The sequence below is a fragment of the Delphinapterus leucas genome, chromosome 12 (genome assembly GCF_059928025.1).
Source record: "Delphinapterus leucas isolate spDelLeu-1000000601 "Yukka" chromosome 12, BTC_Dleu_Yukka2, whole genome shotgun sequence".
Lineage (NCBI taxonomy): Eukaryota > Metazoa > Chordata > Mammalia > Artiodactyla > Monodontidae > Delphinapterus > Delphinapterus leucas.
The window spans coordinates 44,553,897-44,568,657 of NC_143140.1; the positions used below are offsets into that span (position 1 = coordinate 44,553,897).

At 40.5% G+C, this 14,761-nt stretch overlaps 1 protein-coding gene across 4 annotated transcripts in view; it reads left to right on the forward strand.

Annotated features, from left to right (window-relative positions):
* The window catches only part of CRYBG1 (crystallin beta-gamma domain containing 1), a 205,168-nt gene that overhangs the window by 167,959 nt on the left and 22,448 nt on the right, over window positions 1–14,761 (forward strand). For 3 of the 4 annotated variants that reach the window (XM_089921609.1, XM_089921610.1, XM_089921611.1), the window contains 5 exons: window positions 7,131–7,257; window positions 10,082–10,117; window positions 11,409–11,557; window positions 12,259–12,385; window positions 12,477–12,622. In XM_089921609.1, the coding sequence (XP_089777735.1) occupies window positions 7,131–7,257; window positions 10,082–10,117; window positions 11,409–11,557; window positions 12,259–12,385; window positions 12,477–12,622 (585 nt within the window). Of the gene's footprint in view, window positions 1–7,130; window positions 7,258–10,081; window positions 10,118–11,408; window positions 11,558–12,258; window positions 12,386–12,476; window positions 14,722–14,761 lie in introns of all 4 variants that reach the window. The other variant, XR_016395103.1, reaches the window with a different exon arrangement.

Here is a 14,761-nt window from a genome sequence, read left to right on the forward strand (position 1 = left end):
TAGGATTCTCTATGTATAGTACCATGTCACCTGCAAACAGTGACAGTTTTACTACTTCTTTTCCAATTTGTATTCCTTTTATTTCTTTTTCTTCTCTGATTGCCGTCGCTAGGACTTCCAAAACTATGTTGAATAATAGTGGTGAGAGTGGACATCCTTGTCTTGTTCCTGATCTTAGCGGAAATGCTTTCAGTTTTTCACCATTGAGAATGATGTTTGCTGTGGGTTTGTTGTATATGGCCTTTATTATGTTGAGGTAGGTTCCCTCTATGCCCACTTTCTGAAGAGTTTTTATCATAAATTGGTGTTGAATTTTGTAAGAAGCTTCTTCTGCATCTATTGAGATGATCATATGGTTTTTATTCTTCAATCCGTTAATATGGTGCATCACATTGATTGATTTGCGTATATTGAAGAATCCTTGCACCCCTGGGATAAATCCCACTTGATCATGGTGTATGATCCTTTTAATGTGTTGTTGGATTCTGTTTGCTAGTATTTTGTTGAGGATTTTTGCATCTATATTCATCAGTGATATTGGTCTGTAATTTCCTTTTTTTGTAGTATATTTGTCTGGTTTTGGTATCAGGGTGATGGTGGCCTCATAGAATGAGTTTGGGAGTGTTCCTTCCTCTGCAGTTTTTTGGAAGAGTTTGCAAAGGATGGGTGTTAGCTCTTCTCTAAATGTTTGATAGAATTCACCTGTGAAGCCATCTGGTCCTGGACTTTTGTTTGTTGGAAGATTTTTAATCACTGTTTCAAGTTCATTACTTGTGATTGGTCTGTTCATATTTTCTGTTTCTTCCTGGTTCAGTCTTGGAAGGTTATACCTCTCTAAGAATTTGTCCATGTCTTCCAGGTTGTCCATTTTATTGGCATAGAGTTGCTTGTAGTAGTCTCTTTTGATGCTTTGTATTTCTGTAGTGTCTGTTGTAACTTCTCCTTTTTCATTTCTAATTTTATTGATTTGAGTCCTCTCCCTCTTTTTGTTGATGAGTCTGGCTAATGGTTTATCAATTTTGTTTATCTTCTCAAAGAACCAGCTTTTAGATTTATTGATCTTTGCTATTGTTTTCTTTGTTTCTATTTCATTTATTTCTGCTCTGATCTTTATGATTTCTTTCCTTCTGCTAACTTTGGGTTTTGTTTGTTCTTCTTTCTCTAATTCCTTTAGGTGTAAGGTTAGGTTGTTTATTTGAGATTTTTCTTGTTTCTTGAGGTAGGCTTGTATAGCTATAAACTTCCCTCTTAGAACTGCTTTTGCTGCATCCCATGGGTTTTGGATTGTCGTGTTTTCATTGTCATTTGTCTCTAGGTATTTTTTGATTTCCTCTTTAATTTCTTCAGTGATCTCTTGGTTATTTAGTAATGTATTGTTTATCCTCCATGTGTTTGTGTTTTTTACATTTTTTTCCCCTGTAATTGATTTCTAATCTCATAGCATTGTGGTCAGAAAAGATGCTTGATATGATTTCAGTTTTCTTAAATTTACTGAGGCTTGATTTGTGACCCAAGATGTGATCTATCCTGAAGAATGTTCCTTGCGCACTTGAGATGAAAGTGTAATCTGCCGTTTTTGGATGGAATGTCCTATAAATATCAATTAAATATATCTGGTTTATTGTGTCTTTTAAAGCTTCTGTTTTCTTATTTATTTTCATTTTGGATGATCTGTCCATTGGTGTAAGTGAGGCGTTAAAGTCCCCCAGTATTATTGTGTTACTGTCAGTTTCCTCTTTTACAGCTGTTAGCAGTTGCCTTATGTGTTGAGGTGCTTCTATGTTGGGTGCATATATATTTATAATTGTTATATCTTCTTCTTGGATTGATCCCTTGATCATTATGTAGTGTCCTTCCTTATCTCTTGTAACATTCTTTATTTTAAAGTCTATTTTATCTGATATGAGTATTGCTACTCCAGCTTTCTTTTGATATCCATTTGCATGGAATATCTTTTTCTATCCCCTCACTTTCAGTCTGTATGTGTCCCTAGGTCTGAAGTGGGTCTCTTGTAGACAGCATATGTATGGGTCTTGTTTTTGTATCCATTCAGCAAGCCTTTGTCTTTTGGTTGGAACATTTAATCCATTCACGTTTAAGGTAATTATCGATATGTATGTTCCTGTGACCATTTTCTGAATTGTTTTGGGTTTGTTTTTGTAGGTCCTTTTCTTCTCTTGTGTTTCCCACTTAGAGAAGTTCCTTTAGCATTTGTTGTAGAGCTGGTTTGGTGGTGCTGAATTCTCTCAGCTTTTGCTTGTCTGTAAAGCTTTTGATTTCTCCATTGAATCTGAATGAGATCCTTGCTGGTAGAGTAATCTTGGTTATAGGTTCTTCCCTTTCATCACTTTAAGTATATAATGCCACTCCCTTCTGTCTTGTAGAGTTTCTGCTGAGAAATCAGCTGTTAACCTTATGGGAGTTCCCTTGTATGTTATTTGTCGTTTTTCCCTTGCTGCTTTCAATAATTTTTCTTGGTCTTTAATTTTTGCCAATTTGATTACTATGTGTCTTGGTGTGTTTCTCCTTGGGTTTATCCTGTATGGGACTTGCTGCGCTTCCTGGACCTGGGTGGCTATTTCTTTTCCCATGTTATGGAAGTTTTCGACTATAATCTCTGCAAATATTTTCTCTGGTCTTTCCTCTCTCTCTCCTCCTTCTGCGACCCCTATAATGCAAATGTTGTTGCGTGTAATGTTGTCCCAGAGGTCTCTTAGGTTGTCTTCATTTATTTTCATTCTTTTTTCTTTATTCTGTTCCGCAGCAGAATTCCACCATTCTGTCTTCCAGGTCATTTCATTTAGTTGCTTTTCTGGGGTTTTATCTTGTTCTTTCATCTGGTACATAGCCCTCTGCCTTTTCATCTTGTCTTCCTGTGAATGTGTTTTTTGTTCCACAGGCTGCAGTATTGTAGTTCTTCTTGCTTCTGCTGTCTGCCCTCTGGTGGATGGGGCTATCTAAGAGGCTTGTGCAAGTTTCCTGATGGGAGAGACCAGTGGTGGGTAGAGCTGGCTGTTGCTCTGGTGGGCAGAGCTCAGTAAAACTTTAATCCACTTATTTGCTGATAGGTGGGGCTTAGTTCCCTCCCTGTTGGTTGTTTGCCCTGAGGTGACCCAACACTGGAGCCTGTCCAGCCAGGCTCTTTGGTGGGGCTAATGGTGGACTCTGGGAGGGCTCTCGCCAAGGGGTACTTCCCAAAACTTCTGCTGCTGGTGTCCTTGTCCCTTGTTGAGCCACAGCTGCCCCCCACCTCTGCAGGAGACCCTCCAACACTACCAGGTAGGTCTGGTTTAGTCTCCTATGGGGTCACTGCTCCTTCCCCTGGGTCCCAATGTGCACACTACTTTGTGTGTGCCCTCCAAGAGTGGAGTCTCTGTTTCCCCCAGTCCTGCCAAAGTCCTGCAATCAAATCCTGCTAGCCTCCAAAGTCTGATTTTCTAGGAATTCCTCCTTCCTTTTCCGGACCCCCTGGTTTGGAAGTCTGACGTGGGGCCCAGAACCTTTACTCCAGTGGGTGGACTTTTGTGGTATAAGTGTTCTCCAGCCAGTTTGTGAGTCACCCACCCAGCAGTTACGGGATTTGATTTTATTGTGATTGCGTCCCTCCTACCGTCTCATTGTGGCTTCTCCTTTGTCTTTGGATGTGGGGTATCTTTTTTGGTGAGTTCCTTTGTCTTTCTGTCGATGATTGTTCAGCAGTTAGTTGTGATTTTGGTGGTTTTGCAAGAGGGAGTGCGAGCACGTCCTTCTACTCCGCCATCTTGAACGAATCTCCTGCGTTGGGTCGAACCAATCTCCTGCATTGGGTCTTTGTTGCTACATGCAGGCTTTCTCTGGTTGCGGTGGGTGGGGGCTACTCTTCCTTGCGGTGTGCGGGCTTCTCATTGCGATGGTTTGTCTTGTTGCGGAGCATGGGCTCTAGGTGCGCAGGCTTCAGTAGTTGCAGCACATGGGCTCAGTAGTTGTGGTGTGTGGGCTTCAGTAATTGTGGCTTGTGGGCTCAGTAGTTGTGGCTCACGGGCTGTAGAGCGCAGGCTCAGTAGTTGTGGTGTACGGGCCTAGCTGGTCCGCCACGTGTGGGATCTTCCCGGACCAAGGATCAAACCCGTGTCCCCTGAATTGGCAGGAGGATTCTTAACCACTGAGCCACCAGGGAAGTCCCAGCCACTGACTTTTTGAAGAATTTAGATTAGCTGCTTAGAGAATGTGCTACATTCTGGATTTTCTGAGTGTTTCCTCCATGATATCATTTAACTCGTTCTTCTGTCACCTGAATTTTCTGTATAGAGGTGGTTGAGTCTGCAGGTATGATCAGATGCAGACTGAAGAGTTTTGACAAGGTTGCTACTTCCTGTAGATAGTGGTGTATATTCATGCTGTATCACAACTTGTGGTACATGCCAGCCTGCTTCTCATTAATGATCCCAAGTTTGATTGCTTGGTTAAATTGGCGCTTCCCACATCTCCCCATTGTAAAGGCACATTTCCCCGCTTGAGATTCAGAGCTCACCCTCCTCTGAATAACCTCAAAGTTGGCACGTTCATACTTAATCTTTTGAGTACCCCGCTGGTTTCTGTACGTAGCCAACATTCATGTGCAGCCATGTCTGGAGAATAAGACTGAGGATCCAGCCGGAAATACTGTTCCTTTGTTTGTTTAAGAACAGTGTTTGTTTAAGATAAGACCAGTTTTTCTTGTCTGACTCAAAGGGTATTTCTGAAAGAGTAATTATGCAAATGTTTTTAATGAATGGATGGCCATTGTTATTAGTTCAACAATATTCATTTGTATGTATACTTCTGTTATTTTTTTAAAAGTTCTTTATAGTCATACTGTTTTTTCATAATGTAGGCAAAAGATCATTACCTGAGTACATGGGAAAATAAAAGAATACCTTTAGAAAATGAAATAACACTGCCTGAAGGTAGTTTTCTCCTCTCTTGAGCGCCTCGTGAATAATGGATCTTGTTGGAATAGAATTTAGGGGAAAAGGATCACACTCTGTATATGAGTTTTCAAATTCCAGAGTCCACCGAACATTCATAAATGTCTGAGTTACCCAGGAGGCCCTTAGCACTCACTCACTGAGGAGGGACCCTCAGAACAGCAGTCTTTTCAAGTGTGGCAGTTTATGTGTTCAGTTTTTTGAGAAATTACCCTTTACCCCAAATTACCTTCCTTCTATGAATGTTATTGTGACTAAACCATGTGCCTCAAGGAAAGTGAGATATTTAGTATCAGATGAATACATACCCTCGGAACTCAAACTATAGAAGGAAAGACTGAATGAAAGGGTACTTCAGTTAGCATCATGTCAGAATCTCAGAATCACTGGTTTATGAGATGTCCGTTGTGTTTATGAAAAATTCACCCTGTTTACTTGTGAAGAGTCAGACTTCAAGGCCCTTGGCTAGTTAGCCAGATACCACAGTGTATGACAAGCTGCCATTATTTAGCTAGGGCATCAGTGTGCGGTGTGCCTGTGAGAGCTTTGAGCTCCAAAAAAGACGTGATGCATCCTTAACTGTCATGCTTTAAACAAAAGGAGGTTTAGAGGGCCCCACTCTTAGCCTCTGCTTTCTCGTGGTTTAGGGATATTGCAGTGATATTTAAAAGATGTCTCCTTTTTCCCTTAATTTTTTACTGAAGTCTATATAACATTTGTATTAAAAGGTACACAACAAATCATACATGTGTAAACTGAGTGAATTTTCAAAATGTAGCCTTCATTCAGATCAAGAAATAGTGCACAACCAGTGTCTTAGAAGCTCCCCCTCATTCCTGCCTTCTCCTGGTTGTCCTTGTAGCTATTATCCTGACTTCTAACCCTGTGGATTAGTTTTGATCCCGCACCCATACACCACACACAGCCTCTCAGCATTCGTGTGTGTGTGTGTGTGTGTGTGTGTGTGTGTGTGTGTGTGTGTGTTGACAGGTCTTCAGTGGGATTTTGATTATAAAACTCTGTATAACTAGTCGAACGAAGTTGCTGATTCATCCAGGGGAATCTTTAACAAAAACCATCACCAAAAATATGCCCTTGGGCCAAAATTGTGAACAAGAGAAAAACAAAGAGGGGAGAATCAGAACCATTTTGCTGGTAAAAGATTGCCTTTACAGCCATCCTCTTCTTGGTTCGGTATTCCGGGAAACATGGTCACGTTACCCCATCTAGGATGCTTTAGCAAGACTAATAAAGAATTGTCGGGTGTGAGTGATCACCAAGAATTCCTTATTTGTTTACGAAGAGGAGGGTGAGGCTTCTGATTTCCTGACTGCAGCAGACGTGACAGCTGACAAGTCTGATAGAAGGGTGTGCTACTGAAAAGCCATAAAAATCACGCCCAAGAACTCAACAAGCTTTGGGCCTGGGAACATGCAGCCTTAGACTTTCAAAAGCCCCACAGACATCACTGTGCATTGAGTCATGCTCACAGCCATGATCTTGAGTCATTGTGAAATTACATTCAGTGCACTCTCTGGAAAGAGAAGCATTGCTGTCAAAGAATGATTGGGAGCTTGGCTTTGAGGTCAGCTAGGATCAGCCCTGCATTTGCTACTTGTAGCTGTGTGACCCTGGGCAATTTACTTAGCCTCATCTGTAAAATGGGGGCAATAGTATTTTTTCCCAATAGCATTGTTGTGAGGATTACGTAGAATTCTGAGTGGCATTCCTTGTAAGCTCTTTTGCTAGATGTTATTAATTTTTGATTGTGAAAAAATATTAGGTGGAACATCCTATTCTTTGGTTACAAATGGGATGTAACCTTTTAAAACATTTGAGATCTCCTGGGTAGAGCCTCTCTAAACACATATAGTGCAAAAGATAACTACTTTTATTGCTTGGAAGTAATAGAGACATTTACACTTTGAAGCAATTCATAGTAGAAAGTAAAATAAGTGGACAAAGACAGCCAAGCCAAGGAGATCAGTAAAAGCTCAAGAAGAGGCGCATATAATGGCTTGTTCCTCCTTGAGTTTAATGTTGCTCTATTACCTAAGTGTAACCGTACATCGTCCAGATCCACATCCTCTCCTGCTCTGTTCCTCTCTCATTAGTGGGGTGCTGTGTCCCACTGACAGAAATGATTAATTGTCTCTATTTCTTCCTTCCTTGGTACTTATTTAGATGGCTGATTTACGAAGAGCCTGGATTTCAGGGTGTCCCTTTTATCCTGGAACCTGGTGAATACCCTGACTTATCCTTCTGGGATACAGAGGAGGCGTACATTGGATCCATGCGGCCTCTGAAAATGGTAAAGATGGAATCCAACGATGTGTTCTTAGAATCAGTAATTCTTTGCTTAACTTTGATAATTCATGGGATGTGACTTTAAAGCAATAAAGCAGACTTTTAAAAAAACAAATATGTAGAAGATGGGACCTATTGCTAGATAGAAATAATAGAAAGGTTAACTTGCTAGATGCTACAGATGGAAAAATGTGGATAAGCCTATGGCCTTGGCCTTCAAGGTGTTCTCGGCCTTGCAGAGCCACTGATGTGTGTGCAGAGCTCAGCCCAGAGCAGAAATGAGAAAGTGAAGAATTAAACCTTTGGGGAAGAACAGGAGGATGGGCAGATAAAGTCCAACTTGTAGGTGTTAGAAAAGAGAAGGGGGATAATTAGGAGAGCTTCACGATAATTCAAGAGGGTCTTACAAACCAAGCAGGATTAATTTAGGTGAAGGTTTCAGAGTACACTGCATGATCCAGGGTGGAGCTGGGCAAGGACGGGGCTTGCTGCGGACCAGCCAGTTGTAGTGACAGGAGGCCAGGCAGGTGGCAGCTTTGGGGGCCCTGGAGCTGGATGTCGGAATGAGTGTTCTCCAAAGCTTTTGCCTTAGAAAGGGCCTGTGCTTCCTTCCCCTGTATTTTGCCTTGTTCTTTGTCTGTTTCATCTGCAAGACTCTAAGCCTTGGGAGGATCCAGTCTGCAGCTCAACCCATGTTGAGCTGCATTGTAGTAGGTGCTCACTAAAAACCTACCGCATGAGTGAGGCTCCTGTTACAAATGTGTTCTTGAAATTCCACTTCGTTATTGTCTTCTGAGGCAGTTTGAGACAAATTAGAAAGGCAGGAAGATAATTTTTTTATCTTAATTTTACCCCTCCTGCCAAAGCTTGTAGTTTAATTACCTAGATGTCTGCTGGTCTTCATGCAAATAATGTTGGGCTTTTTTCTAAAGTTAAATCCATTTTCAAAGAACAAAGTTTTGTTAGTTTTATGAATGTATGAAAGAATCAGCTCAGGTTTTGAAGCCAGGTTTTTTTATACATCTTTATTGGAGTATAATTGCTTCCCAATGTTGTTAGTTTCTGCCGTACAACAAAATGAATCAGCCGTATGCACATGCATATCCCCATATCCCCTCCCTCTTGAGCCTCCCTTCCCCCCTCCCTATCCCTCCCCCCCTCCCTATCCCTCCCCTCTAGGTGGTCACAAAGCACAGAGCTGATCTCCCCGTGCTATGCAGCTGCTTCCCACCAGCCGTCCATTTTACATTTGGTAGTGTATATATATGTCAGTGCTACTCTCTAAGTTGGTCCCAGCTTACCCTTCCCCCCTGTGTCCTCAAGTCCATTCTCAACGTCTGCATCTTTATTCCTGCCCTACCACTAGGTTCATCAGTACCATTTTTTTAGATTCCATATATATGTGTTAGCATACGGTATTTGTTTTTCTCTTTCTGACTTACTTCACTCTGTATGACAGACTCTAGGTCCATCCACCTCACTACAAATAACTGTTTCGTTCCTTTTTATGGCTGAGTAACACTCCATTGTACATATGTGCCACGTCCTCTTTATCCATTTGTCTGTTGACGGACATTTAGGTTGTTTCCATGTCCTGGCTATTGTAAATAGTGCTGCAGTGAACATTTGTGGTACGTGTATCTTTTTTTTTTTTTTTTACGTAAGTAAATTTTATTTTTTTTGTACAGCAGGTTCTTATTAGTTATCTATTTTATACAAATTAGTGTATATATGTCAATCCCAATCTCCCAGTTCATCCCACCACCACCACCCCATACTACATGTATCTTTCTGAGTTATGGTTTTCTCAGGGTACATGCCCAGTAGTGGGTTGGTGGCAGTTTTTAATGATAAGCAGCAGAACTGTGAAGTTCACAGCATTCCAAAAGGATTACTTTTGAAAAGCGTACTTACTTGGCTGTATGAGCCCTGGTTTGTTGATAAAATCAGCCACATTCCTTTATAATTACAGTTCATTTGCTGTATTTGAGTATCTTTGGCTGTACTTTTTTTTAAGGCTTTTAAACATAGAGGTGAAAAATACCCTTCTTACTTTCCCACTGCTGATTTTAACTTTTACCCTATTTAATATTTGTATGAGATACCTCTTCTGTGGTTGATTTTTAGTGAGATTTTTGGATTAAAAAAACATTTTTATTATAAAAATAGAGGAACCCCCATAGACCCATCCTTCGGGATGTTTTAAATTTATCTAACAGTTTACCTGGTTATTTCAAAAGTCCTTCAGATCATATTGTGAACTTGAGGGAACTTCAACAGTTTTGTAAGCCAGCGGTTGCAAAATCAAATGCCTCCGGGGCCAGGCAGCAAATAGGCGTGAGTAGGCTGGCAGGGAGTTGAACTGCGGAAGAGGTGGAGACAGGCAAACCGCAGCCTGTATCCTGGCTGGAGGGTGAGCCCAATTAATAAGCGCAGATGGTGGAGGTTGCTGCCTGTGAGAATTTGGGTCCAGAGATGTCTGATTTTAGGACTCCTTTTTAAGGTAAGTGAGAAATACGCATTTTTTTTTTTTGAGAAGTTTACTGAGTTAAAAAAAAAAACCAAAAAACCCTAACACTCATTTGGTTAAAAAGCACAGCTACTGTACAGATTCAGCTTACAGACCGCCTCTGTGAGACTCTGCTTTAAGTCTTCCTATATCTTCCCTGCATTTTTGGTAATTTTAGAACTGTCTCAGCATTGATTAAACAAACAGGAATGTGGTTGCTCTGCAGTTCCATGGCTTACCGCAGACTGCTGTGGGTAATAGAAAATGGTAACGTATCAGTGACAAACCACTTTTCTTATTATGTTATTTTTCTTTTCAGGGTGGCCGTAAAGTTGAATTCCCTATAGATCCAAAGGTAATCTATATATTTTTAAAATTTTATTCCCGTTCCATCTCCACGAAGGTAATAACTTGTGTGATTTTACGTATCAGCTTCCATAAAACATAATTGCAGCCGAAGGAAGTTGTCCAACTTACACGGCATCCTTCAGGCTGGAAGGTGATGCTGACGGCACCAGTTGTCACTAACAGTATGCATAGCCGTGGCTCAAAGCGTTCGCTGCTGTATTAAGTTTGTAGTTTGTGGTTGTATTTACTAACGGCAGGACCTGTTGCTACTTGCCAGTTAGCAAGGAAAAACCTCACTTTTCAGGACAAGTTCTCCCTACTCCCAAATGCTCTTTCTGTTAGTTCTACTTCACACATCTATGACACATAGTTTGATCTATAGTTTGTTTCATTTTTAAAGCAACTTAGAATACTTTGGCTCCTTTAGTTTGGCCTGAGCAAAATTCTAAATATCAGTTCTAGACATTGAACAAAAACCAATTATGCATAAACTGTCTTTTGAACCTTGACTTCAGGCTACACCACAGCAGAAAAAAAATTCTGATTTTTAAAATTACATTTCATGGGGCTTCCCTGGTTGCACAGTGGTTAAGAATCCGCCTGCCAAGGCAGGGGACACGGGTTCGAGCCCTGGTCCGGGAAGATCCCACGTGCCGCGGAGCAACTAAGCCCGTGCGCCACAACTACTGAGCCCGTGCGCCACAACTACTGAGCCCGCATGCCACAACTACTGAAGCCTGTGCACCTAGAGCCCATGCTTCACAACAAGAGAAGCCACCGCAATGAGAAGCCTGCACACCACAACAAAGAGTAGCCCCTGCTTGCTGCAACTAAAGAAAGCCTGCGCACAGCCAACGAAGACCTAATGCAGCCAAAAATGAATAAATTTATTAAAAAATTACAAGATACTGTTATTTAATTTTAAAAACATTAGAACATTTTTTTTTCTTTTTCTTTTTTTCTTTTTTATTTTTTTTTGCGCAGTATGTGGGCCTCTCACTGTTGTGGCCTCTCCCGTTGCGGAGCACAGGCTCCGGACGTGCAGGCTCAGCAGCCATGGCTCATGGGCCCAGCTGCTCTGCGGCATGTGGGATCCTCCCGGACCGGGGCACGAACCCCTGTCCCCTGCATCAGCAGGCGGACTCTCAACCACTGCGCCACCAGGGAAGCCCTAAAAAATATTAGAACATTTTAATTTGTGTTCCAGGACTTAGTGATGTCAAGTGACTAATTTAATGTTTGGCTATTGAGATATTTAACTTTCAACAAATTACTAACATATCTCATTTATGTTATAGGTAGTTATTTATGAAAAGCCTTTCTTTGAAGGAAAATGTATGGAACTAGAAAAAGAGGTGTGTAATTTTATCATGGAAGGAGGTGAAACAACTGGAAATGAACATTTGCCCCTTACATCAGTGGGATCTATGAAAGTTCTAAGAGGCATGTAAGTAGGAGTGACCTGTAAGGATTTCTTTTTATTCCCTTTAATAAAGTAAGAATACATGTTCTCTCTCTCCCAAAGATAGCATTCCAGATTGTATGGTAGAGTGAATTTCAAACATGTTTTCTTCAGCTGGTTGTGACCTGGATCTGACACTGCAGTTTGATGGGCTGTTTTGGGGTCAGTCAGCTGAGCAAGGCTGATAAAGTGGCCCATCCAGATTGATCAAATCTACAGTCTTGTTTATTAATATTATGCTCCAAACTATTGAACTGTTAGTTTGCTTTCTATTTTTTAGGATCATATTTTGCACTTTATAGATCTTAACATATTTCCTTTAGAATTGTACACTGAAAATGGCTTGTAAATAGCCCAAAATATACAATATTTTAATTACTATCGGAAGAAAGTTCATTCAGTTTTATTTGCTGAAGTTCTTTTGAGTCAGTTCTTAGACATACACGTTCAGACACACATGTACGCATGCACACTTACCCCACCATACCCCTTTTCGGAACGCTGGTGGATGCATCTTAGGTTGATTTCTTGGGGCCATTCTGTTAGTCTCTTAAATGCTAGGGAAGCATTCCAGTAGTCGTAATGCATGAGTCCATGTCTAGCTTTGTAGCTATTTATATTTGTCAATGAAACGGATACTTTAACACTACTGAAAATTTCTCCTCCTTCATGTTCTTTTGTTGTAGTTGGGTTGCTTATGAGAAGCCTGGCTTTACTGGTCATCAGTATTTGCTTGAAGAAGGAGAATATAAGGACTGGAATGACTGGGGAGGCTACAGTGGAGAACTTCAGTCTTTACGACCTGTATTAGGTGTAAGTCAAAGAAAAGCTAATGGCTAATACTAGGGCGTTTTGGGATAATAAACGGCTAGCCTTTGAATTTTGAATTTTTTTTTCTCAATAGGATTTTTCAAATGCTCACATGATAATGTACAATGAAAAAAACTTTGGATCCAAAGGCTCCAGTATTGATGTATTAGGAATTGTTGCTAATTTAAAGGAGACTGGATACGGAGTGAAGACACAGTCTGTTAATGTACTGAGTGGAGTGTAAGTGCAATAACCCAACTGGGATTTTAAATATGGGTTTCACTTTGGTTTGTGTTACAGTAATGGAGTCTCTGACCCAGAGTAGCACTCAATAAGTACATATCTCAAAAACTAAAACATTAAGTCAGCCATTTAATACTTACTGCCACTATATTTTAATAGCTGCTTTTTAAAATCTTTCTCATATAGTATTTTTTTTATGTGTAATATAACATTGGAGCAGGCTTTTGAGTTTCATGATAGAAATCTGCAGATCCACTTCCCTTGTCATTCTTCATGGAAAGAACTCATGAATTTCTTATGATGGGAAACAAATAATAATACTATAACTAATCTAACATTTCTAATCTAACATTAGAAACCTGAGGTTGGGACAAAGTCCCATTTCATTTTCCTATGGTCCTACACCTGCTCCATTATATTTCCTCACTTTCATGTATAATGTACAGCAGAGTTAATTATATTAATCATATTCTAGATTATATCCCCAGTATTTATCTTATAACTGGAAGTTTGTACCTTTTGACCCCCTTCCTCCAACTCCCCCTCCCCCCCGACTCCCACCTCTGGTAACCACAAATTTGATCTCTTTTTCTATGAGTTTGTTTGTTTTTTAAGTATAATTGGACTTTCAACAGCATGTTAGTTTGTGGTATACAGCATAGTGATTCAGTATTTCTATGCATTTCAAAATGATCACCATGATAAGTCTAGTTACCTTCTGTCACCACACAAAGATATAACATAATTATTGATAATATTCCTCATGCTGTACATTTCACTCCCGTGACTCATTTATTTTGTAACTGGAAGTTTGTACCTCTTAATTTCCCTCACCTATTTTACTAAGCCTCCCACACCCCTCCACTCTGGCAACCACCTGTTCTCTGTATCTGTGACTGTTTCCTGTTTTGTTATGTTTGTTCATTTGTTTTGTTTTTTAGATTCCACATATAAATGAAATCGTATGGTGTTTGTCTTCGTCTGACTTATTTCACTTAGCATAATACTCTCTAGGTCCACCCATGTTGTCACAAATGGCAAAATTTCATTCTTTTTCATGGCTAATATAATTCTTATATATATATATAGAGACACAGACCACATCTAGCTATCCATGTAGATAAATAGGTTGCTTCCATATCTTGGTTATTGTCAATAATGCTGCAGTGAACATAGAGGTGCACATATCCTTTTGAATTAGTATATTTGTTTTTTGGTGGGTTTTTTTGTTTTTTTTGTTTTTTTAATGGTACGTGGGCCTCTCACTGCTGTGGCCTCTCCCGTTGCGGAGCACAGGCTCCGGATGCGCGGGCTCAGCGGCCATGGCTCACGGGCCCAGCCACTCTGCGGCATGTGGTATCTTCCCAGACCAGGTCACGAACCCGTGTCCCCTGCATCGGCAGGCGGACTCTTAACCATTGCGCCACCAGGGAAGCCCTTGGTGGGGTTTTTTCTTTTGGAAAACTACCCAGAAGTGAAATTGCTGGATTGTATAGTAGTTCTATTTTTAACGTTTTGAGGAACCTCCATACTGTTTCCCACAGTGTCTGCACCAGTTTACATTCCCACCCAGTTCACAAGGATTACCTTTTCTCTACATCCTCACCAACAATTGTTGTTTGTTGCCTTTTTGATAATAGCCGTTCTCACAGGTGTGAGGCAATATCTCATTGTAGTTTTGATTTGCATTTTCCCGATGATTAGTTATATCGAGCATCTTTTCATGTGCCTCTGGGCCATGCGTAGGTCTTTTTTGGAAAAATGTCTCTTTAGGTCCTCTGCCCATTTTGTAATTGGGTTGCTTGCTTTTTTGATGTTGGGTTGTATGAGTCCTTTGTATATGTGGGATATTAAGCCCTTACCAGATACATTGTTTGCAAATATCTTTTACCATTCAGTAGGCAGCCTTTTCGTTTGGTTGATAGTTCTCTTTGTTGTGCAGTAGCTTTGTAGTTTGATGTGGTCCCTTTTGTTTATTTTTGTTCTTATTTCCCTTGCCTGCGGAGACACATCCAAAAAAATACTGCTAAGACTGATGTCAAAGAGCCTACTGCCTGTGTTTTCTTCTAGGAGTTTTATGGTTTCAGGTCTTCCGTGTAAGTCTTTAATGCATTTTGGGTTTATTTTTTTATATGG